Source organism: Acinonyx jubatus, chromosome B4 (genome assembly GCF_027475565.1).
Source record: "Acinonyx jubatus isolate Ajub_Pintada_27869175 chromosome B4, VMU_Ajub_asm_v1.0, whole genome shotgun sequence".
Taxonomy (NCBI): Eukaryota; Metazoa; Chordata; class Mammalia; order Carnivora; family Felidae; genus Acinonyx; species Acinonyx jubatus.
In genome coordinates this window covers 89,657,173-89,677,275 of record NC_069387.1, presented here as the reverse complement: position 1 = coordinate 89,677,275, position 20,103 = coordinate 89,657,173, and the positions used below count along the sequence as shown (strand labels likewise).

The window sequence follows — 20,103 nt, the reverse complement described above, 5'->3', positions numbered from 1 at the left end:
ACGGCAAATGAGGTCAGATATTCAAGTACTGAATCCCAGAGCTTATGCATTGTAACTGGACAAGTAGGTCCATCAACTTCTTGAAGATCAGTGTTCTCATTAGCAGGAAGGGACTAATTCTGCTACACAAGATTGCCAGGCGTTCAAAAGCAATCTTATGTAAGAAAGTGCCTGCGTAAGGAATTCATCTGTGGCAAAATAAAAAAAAAAGGGCGGGGGGACTGAAACCTTGGAATCCTTAGAATTCTTCTTGGACGGGAAATAAATCAGAAGTAACCACCACCAGTCTCCATGCCAGCAGGAGGGAGGCAGCCACGTGGCACAATTTATTGTTGCTGCTTTGAGAGCAGCCGGCTGTGCTCCCCATTTTTGTGAATTATTGAGTCCTGGAATCTTCTCCTTTGTGTCCCTTCAAAATAATTTCATTTTTGTTATTGGCTATCTCCAGGAGAACCATAGAGTTAGCTCTGAAAATCCCTTTTCCTCTAAACTTAGGAAATCATTCTAGCGAAACAGATTAGTTTCAACTTTTTTCTTTTCAGATTAGTTTCAATTTTAAACCATTGGTTTGCCTCTTATCTTGAAGAGTTTTCCATCAAGTCTGAGGCTCAGAAAAACCAAGCCTCTTGGCCAACAACTCTGACCTTAAAGTTAATGAGCTAATCTGTTAACCTGCTCCGGTTGACATCCAACTCGAATATTTTGGTTAATGTATTACTCCTGACTGGTGTTGGCATTATTTGGTGCCCCTCCCAGGTTCTGGCTATGGAGCTGACATCCAAGAATCACAGGCCAACTGAGCAATGAAGAACTTCACTGTTATTCTAGGCCACACCAAATGCTGCCCCCAACGCAAGAATACTGGTCCCTGTGTTGGAAAACATGCCTTAGATCTAAGACAGAAGTGGGCTTCTCCATGTCCATTGCATGTATAGGCTTTGCAGCCCTCACATCCGGGTGCACCTCAAGAGTGTGGCTGGGCCTGCAGAGCAGATGCCCCACTACCCATCCAGCAAGAAGCACAGGGTCTCCAGGACCCTCACCCACACCTAGCTGTAAGTGGAGCAGAAAGAACTAGGATGCACTGCCCTCCAGGAGTCGTGGGGACGTCCCTCCCTAGGAGCACTACTTGTCACATGGTGGGAACATGACTAGAAACAAAGGGGCAAAAGGATACAAAATCCCACACACAAGGCACAAAGCCAAAGAGAGGCACAGAAGCAGGAACCTTGAATAAAGAGAATCATCTACTAAGAAGCAGGGCCCAAAGAATGGCAGACTATCACCAGTCCTATTAGCTATTTGCTTTCTCTTCCTCATTCTCATCCACGTCCTCCTCCTCCTCCTCCTCCTCCATCTTTGGCCTTCTGCCCCCATTCCTCCTCTTCCTTCCTCTGATAAAGGAGCATGAGGATGGGAGGAAAGGAGCTAGAATATAAAAATGTTTCCTCCAGTCAAGTCACCTTGGAGGAGTGGCTGATTCCAGATTGGGAACAGGAAATATTCATGATGAGTCATGATATCTTGGAGCCAGAAAACAAAGAAGTTACCAAAACAAATGGGTCATGTCAAAAGGACATCGAAGTCAACATGAAAGAGTCCCCTTAGCCAAAGATGAGAGCGTTTGAGCACCCAAAAGAGTAATGATGAAATTAATTGAAATCCATTTATCTATATATAAACCCAGAGGTTCGCAGGGATACTTTACTTATCAGAAGTCATCCCCCCCACCAAAAAAAAAAAAAAAAAAAAACCTTTTTGGGACACCACTGGAAGTGTTTAGTGTACCAATTCCCTACACTAAAAATGAAAGCATTAGAATTCATTCAGCCTTTCTGGTACAAGCTGCACTTCAGGGTAACCAAACAGCACTAACTGATGAAAGGAGACTTCTTTACAAAAGAATTCTAGCTGGAGCATCTGAGTAGCTCAGTCATAAGCGTCTGACTTTCCGTTCAGGTCATGATCTCATGAGTTCGAGCCCACGTGGGACCATCTGCTGTCAGCGCAGAGCCTGCTTCAGATCCTCTCTCTCTCTCTCTCTCCCTTCCTCTCTCCCCCTCCCCTGCTCATGCTCACTCTCTTTCTCTCTCAAAAAAAAAAAAAAAAGAAAAAGAAAAAATTCTAGCTAACAAATATGAAAGCTATTATAGGATTAGAAAAAGAGCATACTCTGAAGCCCCTAATGAAGTTAATTGATTCAGACAGTGGTCACCATCAGTCAAAATTTACATTTAGAAGAGAGGTTGATGGGAAGCCTTACAGTGGAGGAATGAAGCTGTCCCCACCTGGACACGCGCCCCCCCCCCCGAAAGTGGGACGAGTAGACATTGAATGACGTGACGTCATAGGAAGCACACCCTTCCCCAGAAAGCTGACCCTGACTCCAATCAAGGATCCCGAGGTAACTTCCATTTACAGGCAAATGGGCTCTAGAAGAGTGCACTGAGGGACAAAAGGTGCTGTTCCCACAGTAAGGGAGCAGCAGGGGGCATGTTCCAGATGAGAGGACACATAAGACACCTTACATTCCAGTGTAGACCTTGTTGGGATCCTGATTTGAACAAACTGACTCTAAAAACCACTTTTGAGACAACGAGGGAAATTTTGTCACGGACTAGGTATTGGAGTGTGTCAAGGAATAAGGGTTAGTTTGTGAATGAATTAATGACCTTGAGGTTATGTAAAAAGAATGATCATGTCCTCCCCCCGCCGCCCCCCCCCCCCGAGATTCATCCTGAGGTATGTAGGAGTGAAATGACTTAAGGATTGGCATTCACCTTAAAATAATCCCCCAAAGAAGGAAAAAGAAGGGTGGATGAAGCAAGTGTGGCCTGCTCTGAAGGGTTGTAGGGTCTGAGTGCTGAGTCTATGAGGATTCATTGTTCTAGCCTCTCTACTCTTGAATCTGAAATTTTTCGTTAAAAAATAGCTTTCTCCTAACTCAACTTATGGTGGTAATGATTTTGCAATATATGTACACGAAGTCCCTTAACTTATACAGAGCTGGATGTCAATTATATCTCCACAAAACTGGGAATTAAAAAACAAATTTTAATACCTTTCTCCAATAACTCCCCTCCCCACCTTAGGAAAGGGGCAGACCTCACCTGAACTGTGGCCTGAGGCCAAATCATAATTATAGAGGGGCCTAGGGGCCCTGGGTGGCTCGGTCGGTGAACCACCCTGCTCTTGGTTTCAGCTCAGGTCATGATCTCACGGTTTCGTGTGAGTTCGAACTCCTGTGAGTTCGAGCCCCACATCTGGCTCTGCGCTGCCATTGCAGAGCCTGCCTGGGATTCTCTCTCTCCCTCTCTTTTTCTGCCCCTCCTCTGTTCACTTTGTCTCTCTTTCTCAAAATAAATAAACTGTAAATTAAAAAAAAAATTATAGAGAGGCCTAAAAATTCTTCTTTGTAATGAGTATTCATTAAACAACCACACGCTAGCTAAGGAGATAGTGTGCCTTGAAAAGATCTCAGCTTCGCAGTCAGAACCTCTTGGGTTTGAACCACTTCTCTGTTGCTCGCTGTTTTACTATGGACACGTTTCTAACTCTCTGAGCTTGAATTCAATTCCCCTTCTGTATGGTCCACTCCACAGACATGGTAGAGTCAGTAACATCCTGTTTGCTTTTCAGTCTGCTCATTCAAGGCTCAGGCTTCATCTCTTATTAGCAAGAAGTCTGGTATTTCCTGCTGGAGGACGCTCCATCCTACCTCCCTGCCCTGCCCAAGAATGGGGGGGCTTCCTTAGCCCTGAGGGCAGGCCTGGCTTCAACGTCAGAGGCTGTCTCACCTCTCACGTCCACACGGTGTCGCCATTGAGCTTCATCCTGCCCTGGCCCCAGCCACCTAGCCACCCAGCCACCCTGCAGCTGCAGCTTTGAGAATTCCCAGCAGAGCCCTGGGGCGGGAGAGGGAGTGGGGAGCACGGCTTGAATTAAATGCCTCGTAGCTCATGCGCACAGCACCTCTTGGCCAGTTTTGACTGGCTTCCATAGTCAACCACTCGGTATGTCAGAACCAGCCCTTTCATTTATTTGACAAAACACTAACCCTACTATGTGGCAGACACCGTATTAGGGGTTTGGGATAGATCAGTGAACAAAAAACAGATTCTTTCCCCCACTCAGTGAGCTTGATGGGTGTGGGGGAGGGTGAATCTTCCATATTCTCTCCAAGGCCACCTGAGCCCGGGTCACCAACAAAGACTTCTCACCTCCTAATGAGTTTTGGTCTGGAGGGAACTTTCTCAGTCGTGTAGACCTACTTCTCCCTGTGCATCATCAGGGTGCACGTCAGATGGGGGCTGGATTTTACTAAGCTACGCACACGCATGTAGTCACACGTATACACACACACACACACACACACACACACACCTTCCATAGTGCAGTAAGTTTTTCTACTTTTATACCTGTACAACTAACTGAGTGCCATGAAAGTGATCCTTCCTTGGGAGTCAAGTCATTTCAGATTTTAAAACTTCATATACACTACCTCATTTAAAACTAAGACTTTGGGGCATCTGGGTGGCTCAGTCGGTTGAGCATCCAACTCTTGATTTTGGCGCAGGTCTTAATCCCAGGGTCATGGGATTGAGCCCTGCGTTGGGCTCCAGGCTGAACGTGGAGCCTGCTTGGGATTCTCTCTGTCTCAGTCCCTCTGCCACTCTCACTCTCTCTCTAAAAAATTTAAAGATAAGTAAATAAATAAAAAACCTGAGACCCTTACCCATCTCTAAGGATTGTTACGAGGATTAAATCAGATATCTTCACTGGTGATAAACTCAAGAAGGCTATGTTTTGCTCACTGCTGTATCTTTTTATTTTTTAAGTGCTATGTCCTTAGTCCTTAAAACAGTGCCTGGCACATAGTAGGGTGCATGCGCGCGCGCACACACACACACACACACATACATTCACATGCACACAATGATAGAATGAGCCTACAAAGGCTATCATTCCATTAAACTTTGGTTCCCTCGATTCTTTTCCAAACATGTGATAGCCCCTCTTGTGTGTGGAGTACCACGTGGAGCAATTCTAATGTGCACAGGAATCACCAGGGATCTGCAGGTGCCAGTTCGCTGGGGCTGAGATTCTGCATTTGGAACATGCTCCCGAGAGGTGTGGATGCTTCCGTTCTGGAACTCACTTCAAAGCACATTTTTTTTTTCCTCTCTCTCTTAAAGCAAAGTTGCAACAAAATCCTTCCAGTGTACTTGTAGGAAAGAGCCAGGTAGGGGTAGAATGTTTATATATCTTAATTCATAGGATCTAGGTAAGATGCCATCTATTATGAAACTCACCTGATTTCAGAGAGTTAAATATATATATATATATATATATATGCTTATCTTAGAACCTATGAAATAAGGCATAAGTGTGCGGTGTCTGGAATCAGACAGACAGGGCCCTGCTATTCATTACCTTTGTGACCTTGGGAGAATTACTTAACCTCTATAAAACTGAATTTCCTCACCTCTGATATGGCAATAACCATGAGGGCTGTCTGGCGAATAGTACTGACTCAGCCAGCTTGATATTTTAGCGCTCTGCCCAGTGAAGTAAAAAAAAAAACACAAACACCACTTTTTGTAGTTCTTTCAATATTCTCGACTTCTCTGAAATACATTAAGTGGGTATAAAAAACAGACCTGTGTCGTCTTTACTTTTTGCCCTGTACAGCTCTGAATTTTCTACTGTTTTACAGACACATATTCATGTATTACTTGCATGAAAACAAAAGACAAGAAAACATTTTTTAACAATAATTAGCATAAGACAGAAAGCCCAGCTCATTGCTTGAAGAGTGCATCAGTTTGTATGGAGGGCATCGGGCAAATCTTAGCGGTATCAGTGGCCAGCTTAAAACATTAGGTGAGCACAAAGTGCTCAGTATGTCCCCTAGCAGGGTCCGGGACAGCATATGCTCAGTAAATGTTACGCATAAATGTGCTTGCCTCTGGAAGGCAGCCTCCTCTCTCGTTCACCGCTGTTTCCCAGCACCCAGCACCATGTTTAGAACATCATAGAGACTCAGTACACATTTGGCGAAATGTATGAATGGCTGGATGAATGTATGAACCTCAGAGTAACTCTTGCAGGTGGTCAGATGGGAGGCATGAGGATCATGGGAAGCTTGAACCGACAGGTGGCTGCAGGTGCGGAGGGAACCAGTGAGGCCCCTAGCTGAGAAGGGGCAGTGCCTGGAGTTGCTAAAACCAAAGCCTCGTTGCTCTTCAGGCCGGACCCCAGAATGTGTCAGTTACAAGAAAACTTTCAGGTCTTTTAACTCATTTTTGCTCTCAGTATGGACGTTCTGATTGGGATACCATACCATTGGCGTCCATGGCGCTTGCTCAAAGGAAAATGATATACTGAGCGCTTACCTGGCACAGCATCGGGCTCGGTGGGCAGGAAGGAAAGGCCTTTGGCTGGGCCCTGATATCCAGCAGCTGCAAAGGGCTGCTACTGGCTACCCCCAACACCCGGGTGCTGCTTCAGGAAAGTAGAGAAGTCAGCCTGCCCTGGGAAAATGCTCTCCTAGACCCATCCAAGGACTGTGATTAACAACAACAACAAAAAGACCAGGACTCTCCAGTAGTTCCCTTCTCCTTCCTTTTCAGTTCTGAGTGGGACTTTACAGATTCCAAGGATATTCTTGGAGAAGGGGAAAGCAGCAGGGGGATGGGGAGCTGCCTAATGTATTACAAATCAATGATGCTACTGAGTAAATTTGTTTGACAGATTGGCAGACAATTGTGGCACGAAAAGTTTCACAAACAAAAGTGTCCAGGGGCGCCTGGGTGGCTTGGTCGGTTAAGCATCCGACTTCGGCTCAGGTCATGATCTCAAGCTCCGTGAGTTCGAGCCCCGCGTCGGTCTCTGTGCTGACAGCTCAGAGCCTGGAGCCTGTTTCAGATTCTGTGTCTCCCTCTCTCTCCCTGCCCCTCCCCTGTTCATGCTCTGTCTCTCTCTGTCTCAAAAATAAATAAACGTTAAAAAAAATGTTTTAAAAAACAAGTCTCCAGCCAAGCTAAATGTCCCCTTCACATTTTCTCACTTTGCAGGTGACCTTGTACAAGAGCTCCGATGTGGAAGATTTTGGGTTCAGCGTAGCAGATGGCTTGCTGGAGAAAGGAGTATATGTCAAAAACATTCGCCCAGCTGGGCCAGGAGACCTTGGTGGCTTAAAACCCTATGACCGACTCTTACAGGTAAGACCTCAGGTGAAATTCTAATTTAACTTTCCAAAGTCTTACCTGACCGATGCCTACCCATCTTTCTTTGCCTCAACACTAGATTAGGGCCCCTTCTATATGGGATAAAAACCTTTCCCTTTGGTAAAATTTACCAGTCATTGAAATCGGTTCTAAGCTGTTGGCTTAGAAACAGCTTGAGAACGGAGCTGGTACATTACTCTCCCATCTCCCAGTATACAATACACGATATCTCAGCATCTCACACAATTATCTGACAGCAAGAAGCCAAACCTTGTTTACCGAGTGGAATACCATCATGGTCATGTATAGTTTCAGTGAGCTAAGCAAATTCCTGACTTGACGTACACTTTTTAGGAATAGCATTTTGTAGGAAGAAGAGAGGGTTGACATCAGTCTTGAAAGTGTATCTAACTGGAATGAGTCTGGCACCAAAGAGCTGACTCTCAAAGCATGAGGCTATACTGATCGGTTGGCCTTCAGACACGCGTTCACCAGAGCAAGTTGTCGTTGATCAATTACGGTTTTAAAACCAGTTCTGGCGATCTTTACCACAGCAATGGAACAATTCGTCTTATGCTGGCAGGATGGGACACTTTTATTTTCCACACTCTAATATTTGTTGAAAGAATAACTGTGGTTACTTAACTTCTATGTGGCTCTTCCTAATCTATAAATTGGGGCTGCACTGTACCTGCTTTCATGGAAGTTGAGGCTACGAAGGTAGACTGGGTTCAGACTGTGAAGGGCCTTGAACGCCACGGTAAATCTCTTGGACTTTGCTCTCAAGCATATTAATTTCTTAAGCAGAAAAGTGACATAATTTGTTAATTTAGAAAGACCATAGAATAATACCATACGTGGATTGGTGTAGAATGGGGAAGGGGAAGACCACGGGGAGGGAGACGAGGTAGGTGTGGGTAAGACACCTCTATCTGACCTGAGACCTTAATGCCTTCAGTACTTCCGGGTAGAGCAGTCTGGGAGGCAACTGGCAGTTTGGACTTGTTGCTCCGAAGAGACGTCAGAGCCAGATTTAGGAGATTAGGTTACTGAAGGCATGGGTTTGGATGAAGTGACCTCTGGTGGGCTTATAGTAAGAAAGAGAACAGAATCAAGGAGAGAATCGTAAGAAAAACGAATGTAAAGGACAGGAAGAAATAAAGGTAGGCGAGAACTGAAATCAAGTTAAAATGGATCCAAACAAACTGATGTCACAGAGAGCCAAGGAAGGAGAGTTTTAGGGATGTGTGGCTGTCAGGCACAGCCAGTGCTAAAGGCCAAAGCAGATGAGACCCGTATCTGTATCTGTATTAGACAGTTGGGGTCATTTGTACACTGTGTCGGGTTCCAGATGTGGCAAGATTGAGAATGGAAAGTCAAAGAGTGGAAGCAGGCACGTAGATGGTTTAGAAACCCTTGCCGGTGAAGAACAAGGAGAAATAAAAGAAGATGAGTACATGCAAAAGCTGAGGAGGGGATGGGCTCACTTCTGAGAGGTAGTTCAACATCACGGCCAAGAGCACAGCTCTGGGGTCAGCCAGACTGCCTGGGATCACATCCTATCTGGACCGCTTACCAAGTGCTGATCTAAGGCAAATCTCTGAACCACTCTGTGCCTCACCTACCTCATCTGGAAATTATAGGGATAATGTTCGGCACTAGGACCACATGCCATGTGCGAGGCAACCTGCTCAGCATGGGGATGTTGGGACGTGTCCCTGTTCCAAGCTCTCAAGGGCCTTACAATTTAATAGCAACGAATAAGTCAGCCAATGACCACCTTCTAGGGTGGTCAGAGAAAGGACAGACCTCTCTGCGTAGAGGGCTCACTTAAGCATCAGCAGACACCTGTTAACATGGCAAGTATTACTCTGGGTTTTGAGAGTTATCTCAGACTACGACAATAATTCAAAGTGGCCCTTCTTGATTTTTCAGGTTAATCACGTCCGAACGAGAGACTTTGACTGCTGCCTTGTTGTGCCCCTCATAGCAGAATCTGGTAATAAGCTGGACTTGGTTATTAGTAGAAACCCACTGGCCTCACAGAAGTCTATAGAACAGACTCTACCAGGAGGAGAATGGAGTGAACAGAACAGCGCTTTTTTCCAACAGCCTAGTCATGGTAGTAATTTGGAGATACGAGAACCCACTAACACATTATAGCAACGCTTTTTATAAAGCAGGACAAAAGACAATATCTACATGGTGCTAAAATATCCCTTTCAGATTTCTGTGGCATTTAAAGCACAGATAATCACGTGGCATTAACTGCAAGCACAGGGGTCTTTTAAATCTCTCTCATGGCTCATGTTCACTTCCCCTTTCAAGCTGACGAGGTTTCTTTCTTGGTGACCACTATGGTATATGGCAGCCAATTCCCTGCCAAGCCCAATGGTAGAGAAAAAGAAGACAGGCTACCCCTCCCCCCAGTTAACATCAGAGGAAATTTTTTACAAGTTCATCTTCCAATCACTTTTTGAAAAGAGAAATGTCTGTTTGAAACTGTTCTCTATGACAATTTCCTTAATTCACTTTGAAATCAGTTTCTTACCGTGAAGTCGTTAACGTTAAGAACTTGACCAAGTCTTTCCACAAAGCTGGCTCTCCTAGGGGAACTCGAGTTTGAGATGTGGCCAGGGACTGCTGCCATGGGAGGGGTACAGGTGTAACATTAAAGTTCTCTTAAAACGTTTCAGCGATGATGCACGTAGGAGACCATAACAGGTGGTGGTAAATGTTTTGCCCCAATATAGGAATGATCTTAACTAAGATGTATGCTATTCCCTATGCAACAAACTAACAAACAGGATATGTCTTGTGACCTGTTTTTTTGTTTTTGTTTTTTTTAAGGACACGTTTTTAATAGCTGCAAATCTCTGATAATGAATTAGAGTGCTTAGGAACACTGAGAATGAGTTATCTTATTTTTAAAATTCAGGACTAAGAACTTAAGAGAGAATGAAGAGTCTATTAAAATGAGGTTTATCTTAATGATAGGCAAATCAAACTCATCTTGCTTGACATGTTTGGAAAACTGTTTATAGAGGGGTGTACAGGACATGTACTTTAAAATGACACTGGACTATCTTTTGTTCTGAGCCATGCCACTTCTCGAAATTGTAAATACATCTTTCACAAAATGCATTGCCAATTATTACCATCCCTCAAAGCAATAAATTGTGACAGTTGCTTTTAATGTTTGTCAGCAACTGTTCTCATTTGTTCAGATATTTTGAATAGTTACACTAATAACTGTTATTTGGTGAATACTGAAAAAAAGATAGATCTGTATATGGATTGTAGAATCTCCATATTGAAATGATTATTTTGCAAACATCTTCATTTTGGTCAATAATTCAAATGACTGCTTAGGTAAAGCATTTGAACACTGTGTCCTTTGTTTAAGGAAAAAGTTCACCTTTCTTTTTGTGCAAAGAAATATATTATTTCAATCATATGTCACAACCCGCCAGGGCAAGAAAGTATAAAGCAGAATCATGTTAAGAAAAAAAAAGAAAAAAAAAGATCATGAGTCACTTAAATATGTATTTTTATTTGTAACAAACAAGTATTAAGCTGTAAAGTATTTTTGTACAAATTTAATACTTTAATAGCATGGTATTTATCGTCTATGTATGGTTTTGGGGACTTCAAAATTGTTGCAAATATTTGTATGGAAAAAAAAACCCTCTACCAAATGGAATAAAAAGTGATTTTGAAAAGCCAAAATTATGACATACAGTTTTTTGGTGCTTTGAATATATTTTATTCTAGATGACCCCTATACAATGCTTATTGCTGTAGAATTTTCTTTTTTTTAATGTGTATCTTAGAGAGAGAGAGAGAGAGAGAGAGATGGAGTGTGAGTGGGAGAGGGGCACAGGCAGAGGGAGACACAGAATCTAAAGCAGGCTCCAGGCTCTGAGCTGTCAGCATGGAGCCCAACGTGGGGCTCAAACTCACGGAGTGTGAGATCATTACCTGAGCCGAAGTCAGACACTCAACCAACTGAGCCACCTAGGCACCCCTAAAATTTTCTAAAGGGGAAAGGTTTTGCCTTAAGCTTGAAAAGCAGCATTGGAAGAATGGGAAGAATATGAGTTTTAAAATCAGATCTGGGTTTGAATTCTAGCTCTGGTACTCACTGGTGGTACAAAATTTAGTTAGAGTCAGTTTCCCTACCTGTGATACTGAAGGTCATAACTGTACTCCAGGACCATTGTAAGGACAAGATGTAAAACATACAAGGTTTAAGTCCTAAAACAGCCTGCAGATAGAAATACCCCAGACTAATTATACAATTATTTTAGGTGACAAAGATAGATTTTAACTCAACAATCATAATAACATCTGCCCTCAGAGAACAGTACATGTGTTCATGAAATACATTATATATACTAAGATGTACCAATTTTAATGCATGCTATGCTACTTAAAACTTACACTTATAGTCCCAACATTTTCATTTTTGCAGACTGTCTTGCAGGCCTTGTAAATTCACAGGAACAAGGTAAGGATGTCCATTCTCACCATTTGTATCTAACAATGTATTAAAGGCTCTAGCCAGAGCATTAAGACAAGAAAATGAAATAAAAGGCATCCAGATTGGAAAGAAAGAAAACGATCTCTATTTGCAGATGATATAACCTCATATATAGAAAATCCTCACTAAGGAATCCACTAAAAACCTATTAAAACTAATAAATGAGGATAGCAAGGTTGCAAGATACAAGATCAGCTGTATTTCTAAACAGCAGCAATGAACAACATCAACATCATGGGAAATTTTTTTTTTGCAAACAGTAGTTCTAAGAAGGGACTTGCATGTCAAATGTATAAAGAACTCATACCTCAATAAAAAGAAAAATAACAATTTATAAATGGGTAGGGGCACCAGGGTGGTTTAGTCAGTTAAGTGTCTGACTTTGGCTCAGGCCATGGTCTCACGGTTCGTGGAGTTCAAGCCCCGAATCAGGCTGTCTGCTATGAGCACAGAGCCTGCTTCGATTCCTCTGTCCCTCTCTCTCTCCCTGCCCCTCCCTCATGTGTGCTCTCTCTCTCTCTCTCAAAAATAATAAAATAAAATAAAATTATTTTAAAAAATGGGTAAAAGATCTGAATAGACATTTCTCTGAAGAGGTCATACAAATGACCAGTAAGCACATGAGAAGATAATTAACATCATTCGCCGTAAGGGAAATGCAAATGAAAACCACACTTCACACCTACTAAAATGGCTATAATCAGTAAGTCAGATAATAGCAAGTACTAGAACGTAGAGAAACGGGAACCCTCACACACTCCCAAGTATAAATACAAAATGGTATGGCTGCTTTAGAAAACAATCTGGCAGTTCCTCAAATGGCTAAATAGAGTTAGCATAGGACCCAACAATTCCACGCCTAGAAATATAATGAAAAGAAATCAGGGGCTCAGTCGGCTAAGCCTCCAACACTTGATTTCAGCTTGGGTCGTAATCTCACGGTTTGTGAGATCAAGCCTCAAGTCGGGTTCCTGGGCTGACAGCACAGAGCCTGCTTGGGATTCTCTCTCTCCCTCTCTCTGCCCTTCCCCCACCCGCCCCAAAAATAAGTGAAAAGAAACTTAAAAGAAAGGAAATTAAAATCCATGTCCACACAAAGCTTGTAGGCCAACGCATGCTATAATAGCCAAAAAGTGGAAACAACGCAAACGTCCATCAACTGATGAACCGAGAAATTCAATGTGCTATACCCGTACGACAGAATACTATTTGGTAATAAAAGGAGATAGAGGCCTTTTGTCTTACTGCACTACTGGAAGCAAGATAGGTCACCTGCAGCTCTACTGGAACCACCTGCAAAAATTCAGCCAGGGTTCCTGGTTTTGTCTCATCGGCTCAACCCAACATGGTGTGATCCAGAAATACAGCCTCCATATATGCTGCCATATTTTCCATCAATACACCAAGGATATGAGGCTTCATCTGGTTAGACTGAGTGATTCCCCTTGAATGGACTATCCAAGACATCCACCCAATAAAAGGAACAATGCTAGCTCTTGGTACATATTTATTAATCTTTCATAAAAAGACAGATATGAGAGGCACCACAACATGAAGTCTGAAATCATTATGCTAAGTTAAAGAAGTCAGTAACAAGGAACCACATATTGTAGGATTCCATTTGTAGGAAATGTCTGCAACAGGCAAATCAATGGAGACAAAGTAAATTAGTGTTGCCCAGAGCTGGAGGGGACGAGGGGGTCAGAACTACGAGGTACAGGTACTAAGAGGCACATCTTGGAGAAGATGATGCAAGTGTTCAAAAATCCATTGTGGTGTCAGTGGCACAACTCCATGAATGTACTAAAAGCCACTCCGTTTTACCCCTTTAACAGGTGAATTGTATGTGAATTATAGCTCATTAAGGTTCTTTTTCAAATATTGGAATCACGGGTACATTTTTTTTTTCTTAACCTTTTTTTTCACCGGTTAACAATAAATAGAGCTCTAAAAAAAATAAAATCACTGAGAGAAAATAATGTTCCAGTGGTAGAATACCTTCAAAACAATGTATTCATAAAAGAAATAACAGTCATGTGCCATGATGGAGGGGTTAGCTAATGCTACAGTAGAAATCATATTGACTATATAAATGTATCAAATCAACACACTGTACACTTTCAAGGTACACAGTGGTAACATATGTCAATGGTATCTCAAATACAGAAAAAGAAATGTACTCCCAAATCAGAAGGAATTTCCAGGTGAAGTGGGTCTGGCCGGCCGTGATGGAGCAAGGAGCCTTGCCAGATGAACACTTGGCAGAAGACCCAACAACCTGAAAAATGTGTGTCAGTTAATAATACGAGAGGCGTAATTACAGTCTGTCGTGACTATGGCTTCATACCATGGGCAAAGACCACCCAACATGATCATGGAAGTTAATAAAGGCATTATTGCAAAAATAAAACACTTTTTAAAGTACAAACTTTAAAAAATATATACATATATGCTATCAGTTCTCATGATGACAGATGTTGAACTCATTATGGTTTTCTATGATCAAACGGATTTAAAATATCTGCTAACACAAACACCTTAAAATAAAACCCCAGTTACACATATCCTGTTTTGTACCTTAATATTTTCAAGCTACGATGTTCATTTGTGTTAAATAGAAAAAAGACAGAGAGAGAGAGAGAGAGAGAAATTACTTTCCGCAATCTGAAATCAAATTAAGTTTCTTGATTACTTGTGGGTATGAAAAGTTGCCGGGGGGTTAAACTATTCAGTCTCAAATTCCGAAGTTTCAAAGACACTTGCGGAGATGATTCTTCCACCTGTTAGGACAGCAATAAAAATGAGATTAATTTCATGAAAATACACACAATTTGCCCTATGTACTTCTGTTTCCTCTACTTCCGCGGGAGACATAATATCTTCCCCACCCCTTGGAAGACCTGAGGAGACCACAGCAATCAGCTGTCGGCAACTTGTGGGATCATACCTGCTTTGGCTCACTGTGGTATCCTTAGCACCCAGCTCTGGGACAGGCATGAAGAAGTGACTATTTGTGAATGAGGGTATATATACATATTATATACATATATTATATATATATATACACACTATATATATATATATACATTATATATATACACACCATATATATATATTTACATAATATATATATATACACACTATACACACACACACACACACACACACACACACATACTTTCTACAGGTATGGCCACTACATAATTTGGCAGCTCAGTTCAAAATGAAAATGTGGGCCCTTTGTTCAAAGTTAAGAACTTCAAGATGGTTAAGTGCAGAACATTAAAGTAAGTATGGGGTAGTTTTAAGCACAAAGCCCTGAATGACTGACTACTGCTCAGCTGCACATCCATGACACCGGCCTTGGGTGTGATAAGACGAAACACTGCAATGCCAGTACTCTTGGTACTGTTCGTGACTCCCAAGCACAAGGCAAGGGATCAGTACGGTCATGAGAAAGTTTCACCGCCATAGGGAAATGAGAAAAATAAGCACAATCAATCTTTCACAATGCTAAACCTGTTCAATTTAGAGGACTACACTGGTTAACTTTATGTATCAACCTGACTATGCCATGGTACCCAGATATTTGGTCAAATATTATTCTAGGTGTTTCTGTGGACCTATTTTTACATGAGGTTAACATTTAAAAAAAATTTTTTAAGGTTTATTTATTTTTCAGAGACAAAGACAGGGCCGGGGGGCGGGGGGGTGGGTGGGCAGAGAGAGGGGAAGACACAGAATCTGAAGCAGGCTCCAGGCTCTGAGCTGTCAGCCCAGAGCCTGACGTGGGGCTCAAACTCACGGACCGTGAGATCATGACCTGAGCTGAAGTCGGACGCTTAACCGATTGAGCCACCCAGGTGCCCCAACATTTAAATCAGTAGACTGAATAAAGCAGATTACCCTCCATAATGTAGGTGGGCCTCATTTGATCACCTGAAGGCCTTAAGAGAAAACTTAAAAGAAAAAAGATTGCCTCCCAGAGAGAAAGAATTCTGCCTGCCCTTGGATGCAAACTGCAATGTCAGTTCTTCTTTGGGTCTCCAGTCTGCAGGACTACCCTGGAGATTTTGGACTTGTCAGCCTCTACGATCATGAGCCAGTTCCTTAAATAAATCTAGACAGAGAGATGACAGGTAGGTAGGTAAATAGACAGGGACACAGACACAGGCTACTGGTTCAGGAGAACCCTGACTAATAGAACTATCTTTATTTAGGGACTTTGTGATTACTCCCTTTCCAGATTTTTTTTTTATAATAAAATGTCATTTTCTTTCAAAAAAAATTCTGGAAATCACTGCTTTATATGATAAATTTTTAAATATTGATGCATATGCTTTTATTTAAAGGGGAATTTCTGTTTTGTACCCCCCCCCTTTTTTTGGTTGTGGGACACAAGGCAAAAAAAAGCAACAAAACAAAACCAAGCAAAACAAACAAACAAACAAAAATCAGGACAATATTTTAAGCCTTTTTTTTTCACAACCCAAAGCTATTAATCCACAGAAAAGCCAAAGCTTTCATGTAGGGAGGCTCAGCCATCAGTACTTGCAGAATTAAAATGCTGATGTGGTTCTTATGCAGCCACCCATACAGGAAAGAAAGGTATGAGGGCAGCCCCTGTCAGTGAATTTGAGCTTCTAGAAATCACATATCTCACAATTATGGAAAACACAGAAGTCCCTAATTTATCACTCGCGAGCCTTTGAATTCTTAGTTTCCTCATTTCCAGGGATTTCTGTAGATGTCACATGTTTTTGGCAAGGCTTGCGAGAAAACTGACCCTCTGCGGCCAGCGCTGGACTCTCCGTGTTCACAGACCAGAGCTTAAAAACTTTGGCAAGCTCGGCAGCGAAGACAGGTAATGCTGTCATTGTCTCTTTGTACCATCCCAGAAGCCAGAAGCCACCCATCCCCTGCTGGCGTGAAGAAATACAAAGCAAGAAACTTTTAGGCCAAGACTTTTTGTTTGGAATTTTCTGTTCCAGGTCCAAAGCCTTATTACCCCAGGGTCTTTGTAAGAGGTGATACAGTCAATTTCAGGAAAAGATGTTTTGCTGATATGGTAATTCCATATCAAAGAGTTGACGTGGAGCACCGAATGAAGCTTAGAATCGGCAGGGTCCCTACTACTTCCAAGAAGGTAAAAGAAGAAACTTTGGGGTTTTATGACTCCCCTTGTCACTTTCCTTACAAAACCTGTCCCTCGGCCTCACTTCCCAATCCTAATGTAGCTGGATCCCCCCGGGAAGCCCAAGCCGGAGCCTAAGAGTCCTGCTCGGGCCCAACCCCACCCACATGTAACCGGCCATCAAGGCCCGTGCACCCCTTGTCCCTAAGCATCTCTTTTCCAACCCCATCGCTACCACCTGACTTCAGAACCTAATCATTTTGTTCAAGCCATTGAAATCATCTTTGCGCTAGGAACTCATCCCCTATGGCCTCCCAAAACACTACTCAACTCCGAAGTGACCTTCCAAAACTTCAGTGCACCGGGCTCTTAAAATGCCTCTAGTGTTCTCCGCTGTGTTCAGAAGAACGTTCAGCCTCTTGGGAAGAGCCTGTGTCTTCCGACTCTTCCAGTGTCTTCAGCTCAGCCTCCGATGGCGTGCGTACTCCAGCCACACTACTCCATACTTGCGATGGCCCAACAGGCCAAGACGTCACACGCCGCATGTGCTGGCAGCATCTCAGAGGACAGTTTCACTGTCCCCTATCCATGTGGGGTCAGAGGCTATCTCTGTCCTCCTTTCAGAACTCTGCTTGGTACTGACAGCTCACATTAGCACTTTCCCCTGGGGGCTCCCACCCTGGCCCCTTTCAAGGTCATGGCCTTGAAAGCCTACGGACCCCAGCACATGAAGCGACTCTCAAACTTCTATTGGAACTTCATTTGTTCCAAGAATGTTGATAATTACCCGGCCGCTTTCACGAACAGTGGGGATAAAAGTGAGACTGTGGCCTACAAAGGGGAAGGGGAGGGTGACAAGGAAGCTATGCGGAAAGACGGTGCAGGATGACAAGGTCTCTCGGCACGCCACCTGTGCCGACCTCATGCCAGGCGACAAAGCGCGCTAGGATCGACCAGGCACAGGGGAGACGACACGTGGCAGAGGGGAGAGAACACTTGTTTTTAGGTCCGATAGCACAATTTAACACTAATGAAAAATCCACAGCCACGTATCAGCACCCTGAAGTCAACACGACTTAAATACAGCGGGAGCACACGAGAACGTCACTCTTACCATCAGGACTTTGCTTGGACTTTCAGCATCACTCATGCCACAGGCTCTTTTGGACCCACGGGGTTTTGACGGATCTTCATCTGTATCCACCTCATCGGGTGAAGAGAATTTCCACTCTCCGGCCAAGGGGAACGTCCTGTCATCAGCTGCGGAGGCCTTGCTTCTGGGTGTCACGGTGCTGGCTGTGACTGCAAGGTGTGACGGTGTTGACGGCTGTGTGCCGGGCCTGCTGCTGTCTCCAGAGCTCTCCGACGGGGATGCGGAATCCGCCAGAGACGCGCAGCTCTTGGAGAGCTTGTTTTGCAAAAAATGTTTCAAACGGGTTTTTCTAGGGGCACTGCTTTTCATAATTGCACTCCGGAGGTGAGACTCTTCTGCGATGACATACACTCTGCCGCGGCCCCGGGTCACCGCCGTATAAACGTGCTGCCAGTGCTGGCGGCCCGCCTTCCCAACCACGTACACGACCGTCTGCTCCTCAGACCCCTGGAGGGGGGAGAATGCGGTGGGAAGGGTTAGTTTCGCACAGGGGGCTCTTGTCTTCACACGGTCCACCAAGATAGAAAACAGACAAGTCCTAAAAGGGATCTCTGCTAGTCGGCCAGAATATTCACCTAAATCCACCTTACGCTTCCGGTTTATTCATTATCCGAGACCTCATGATTCCTAACTGTGCTGTTAAGTTCAGGTCTGACGGATCCACAGCTGGCTTGTAGAAACCCAGCAAAAGCTTGAAAGATTGCATGCGGTGCCAAATCTTCCCTCATAAAAAGAATGTTCAATGATCGTGTAGGCTCTATGGATAAACGTGTTACCCTATTTGTACCTACAGGAGAATAGATAAGTTCGTTTGTTTATATTCATATCAAGTATCTGTATATAGACATTTAAAATACTATTCTGCAAATGGCAAAGGCGCTTTAAAACTTAACAAAATTTTAAAAACAACTGGATACTTTTGGGGCAGCTGGGTGGCTCAGTTGGTTAAGGGTCAGACTCAACTTTGGCTCAGGTCATGTTCTCGTGGTTGGTGAGTTCAAGCCCTACGTTGGGCTCCACACTGGAACCTGCTTGGGATTCTCTCTCTCCTTCTCTCTCTGCCTCTCCCCTGTCTCCCTCCCTCCCCGTCCCTCAAAATAAATAAATAAACTCTAAAAAAATAAAAAACAAAAACTGGATACTTGTACGTAAAGAGTGATCACAACTATGTAACACAAAATAAAATGACTCTGATCCAAAAACGTACACACAAATGAACACAAATACCTAACAAAATGAGTCATACAAAAAAAGAAGGAAATCCTATCAAAAATTTAACTAGTCTATCTCCAAAATGGAGGCCCTATGGATTATTTTTTTTCTTCTACTTTTCTGTATTCTCCCATTGTTGAACATTTATTACTTTCATCAAGGTGAACAAAACAAAAGAGAACAATGAACTTGTGCTTTTTAAGTTTAGCAAGAAGAATTACATAGGCAAGAAAAATGCCCAATGTCACCATGTGACTGTGAGCAAACAATTTCAAGTTTTGGGACTATTCTCAGTCCCTATTGTTTTCAGGGCCGACATAAACTAAGAAGTGCTTTGAACCATTCTCTCTCCCAATGTCCCCATACTCCCCCCACCAAAGGAATTGTGGGAAGACAAATGAGAAGACGAGACAGGTAGGAAACACAGATCTCCAGTTAAAACCCTCTTCCACAGCAAGCCCTTCTGTCTTACCTAGACACAGAAAATTGGAACCAATGCTTCAGATTATCAAAGTGTGACAAATACTTCCTTCTGGTGCTGCTGAGTCTCAGAAATGTACTTCAATGACACCTGATTATGCAAACGCCAAATCCATTGTATAGACGCACAGCACCATTTATCCCTCTGGACTTCATATTGGGTACTCCTAAACTGGTAAATATCTAACCTAAACTTAGTTCACCGAGCTCCTAATCAAGGAGCACAGAAAAACCCAACAGCTTCATAGTCCATCTCCCTCGCACTCACATGTGCTGCAATCCACGGCCCTCACAGCATCTATAGGGATATGCATAAAAAGCAAATCCAATCACATCCGACTCCGCTTAAAGC

General features: G+C 43.3%; 2 protein-coding genes across 9 annotated transcripts in view; one reads left to right on the top strand and one right to left on the bottom strand.

Annotated features, from left to right (window-relative positions):
- GRIP1 (glutamate receptor interacting protein 1) overlaps positions 1-9,736 on the top strand; it is a 670,689-nt gene extending 660,953 nt beyond the window's left edge. For all 7 annotated transcript variants that reach the window (XM_027071309.2, XM_027071305.2, XM_027071306.2 and 4 more), the window contains 2 exons: positions 7,077-7,223; positions 9,165-9,736. In XM_027071309.2, the coding sequence (XP_026927110.1) occupies positions 7,077-7,223; positions 9,165-9,392 (375 nt within the window). In that variant the 3' untranslated portion in view covers positions 9,393-9,736. The remainder of the gene's footprint in view (positions 1-7,076; positions 7,224-9,164) is intronic.
- A 3,530-nt stretch (positions 9,737-13,266) lies between these two features.
- Positions 13,267-20,103, bottom strand: part of HELB (DNA helicase B) — a 33,011-nt gene continuing 26,174 nt past the window's right edge. For both annotated transcript variants that reach the window (XM_015079501.3, XM_027071314.2), the window contains exons 12-13: positions 18,021-18,506; positions 13,267-14,552 (exon numbers count right to left, since the gene is read on the bottom strand). In XM_015079501.3, the coding sequence (XP_014934987.2) occupies positions 14,448-14,552; positions 18,021-18,506 (591 nt within the window). In that variant the 3' untranslated portion in view covers positions 13,267-14,447. The remainder of the gene's footprint in view (positions 14,553-18,020; positions 18,507-20,103) is intronic.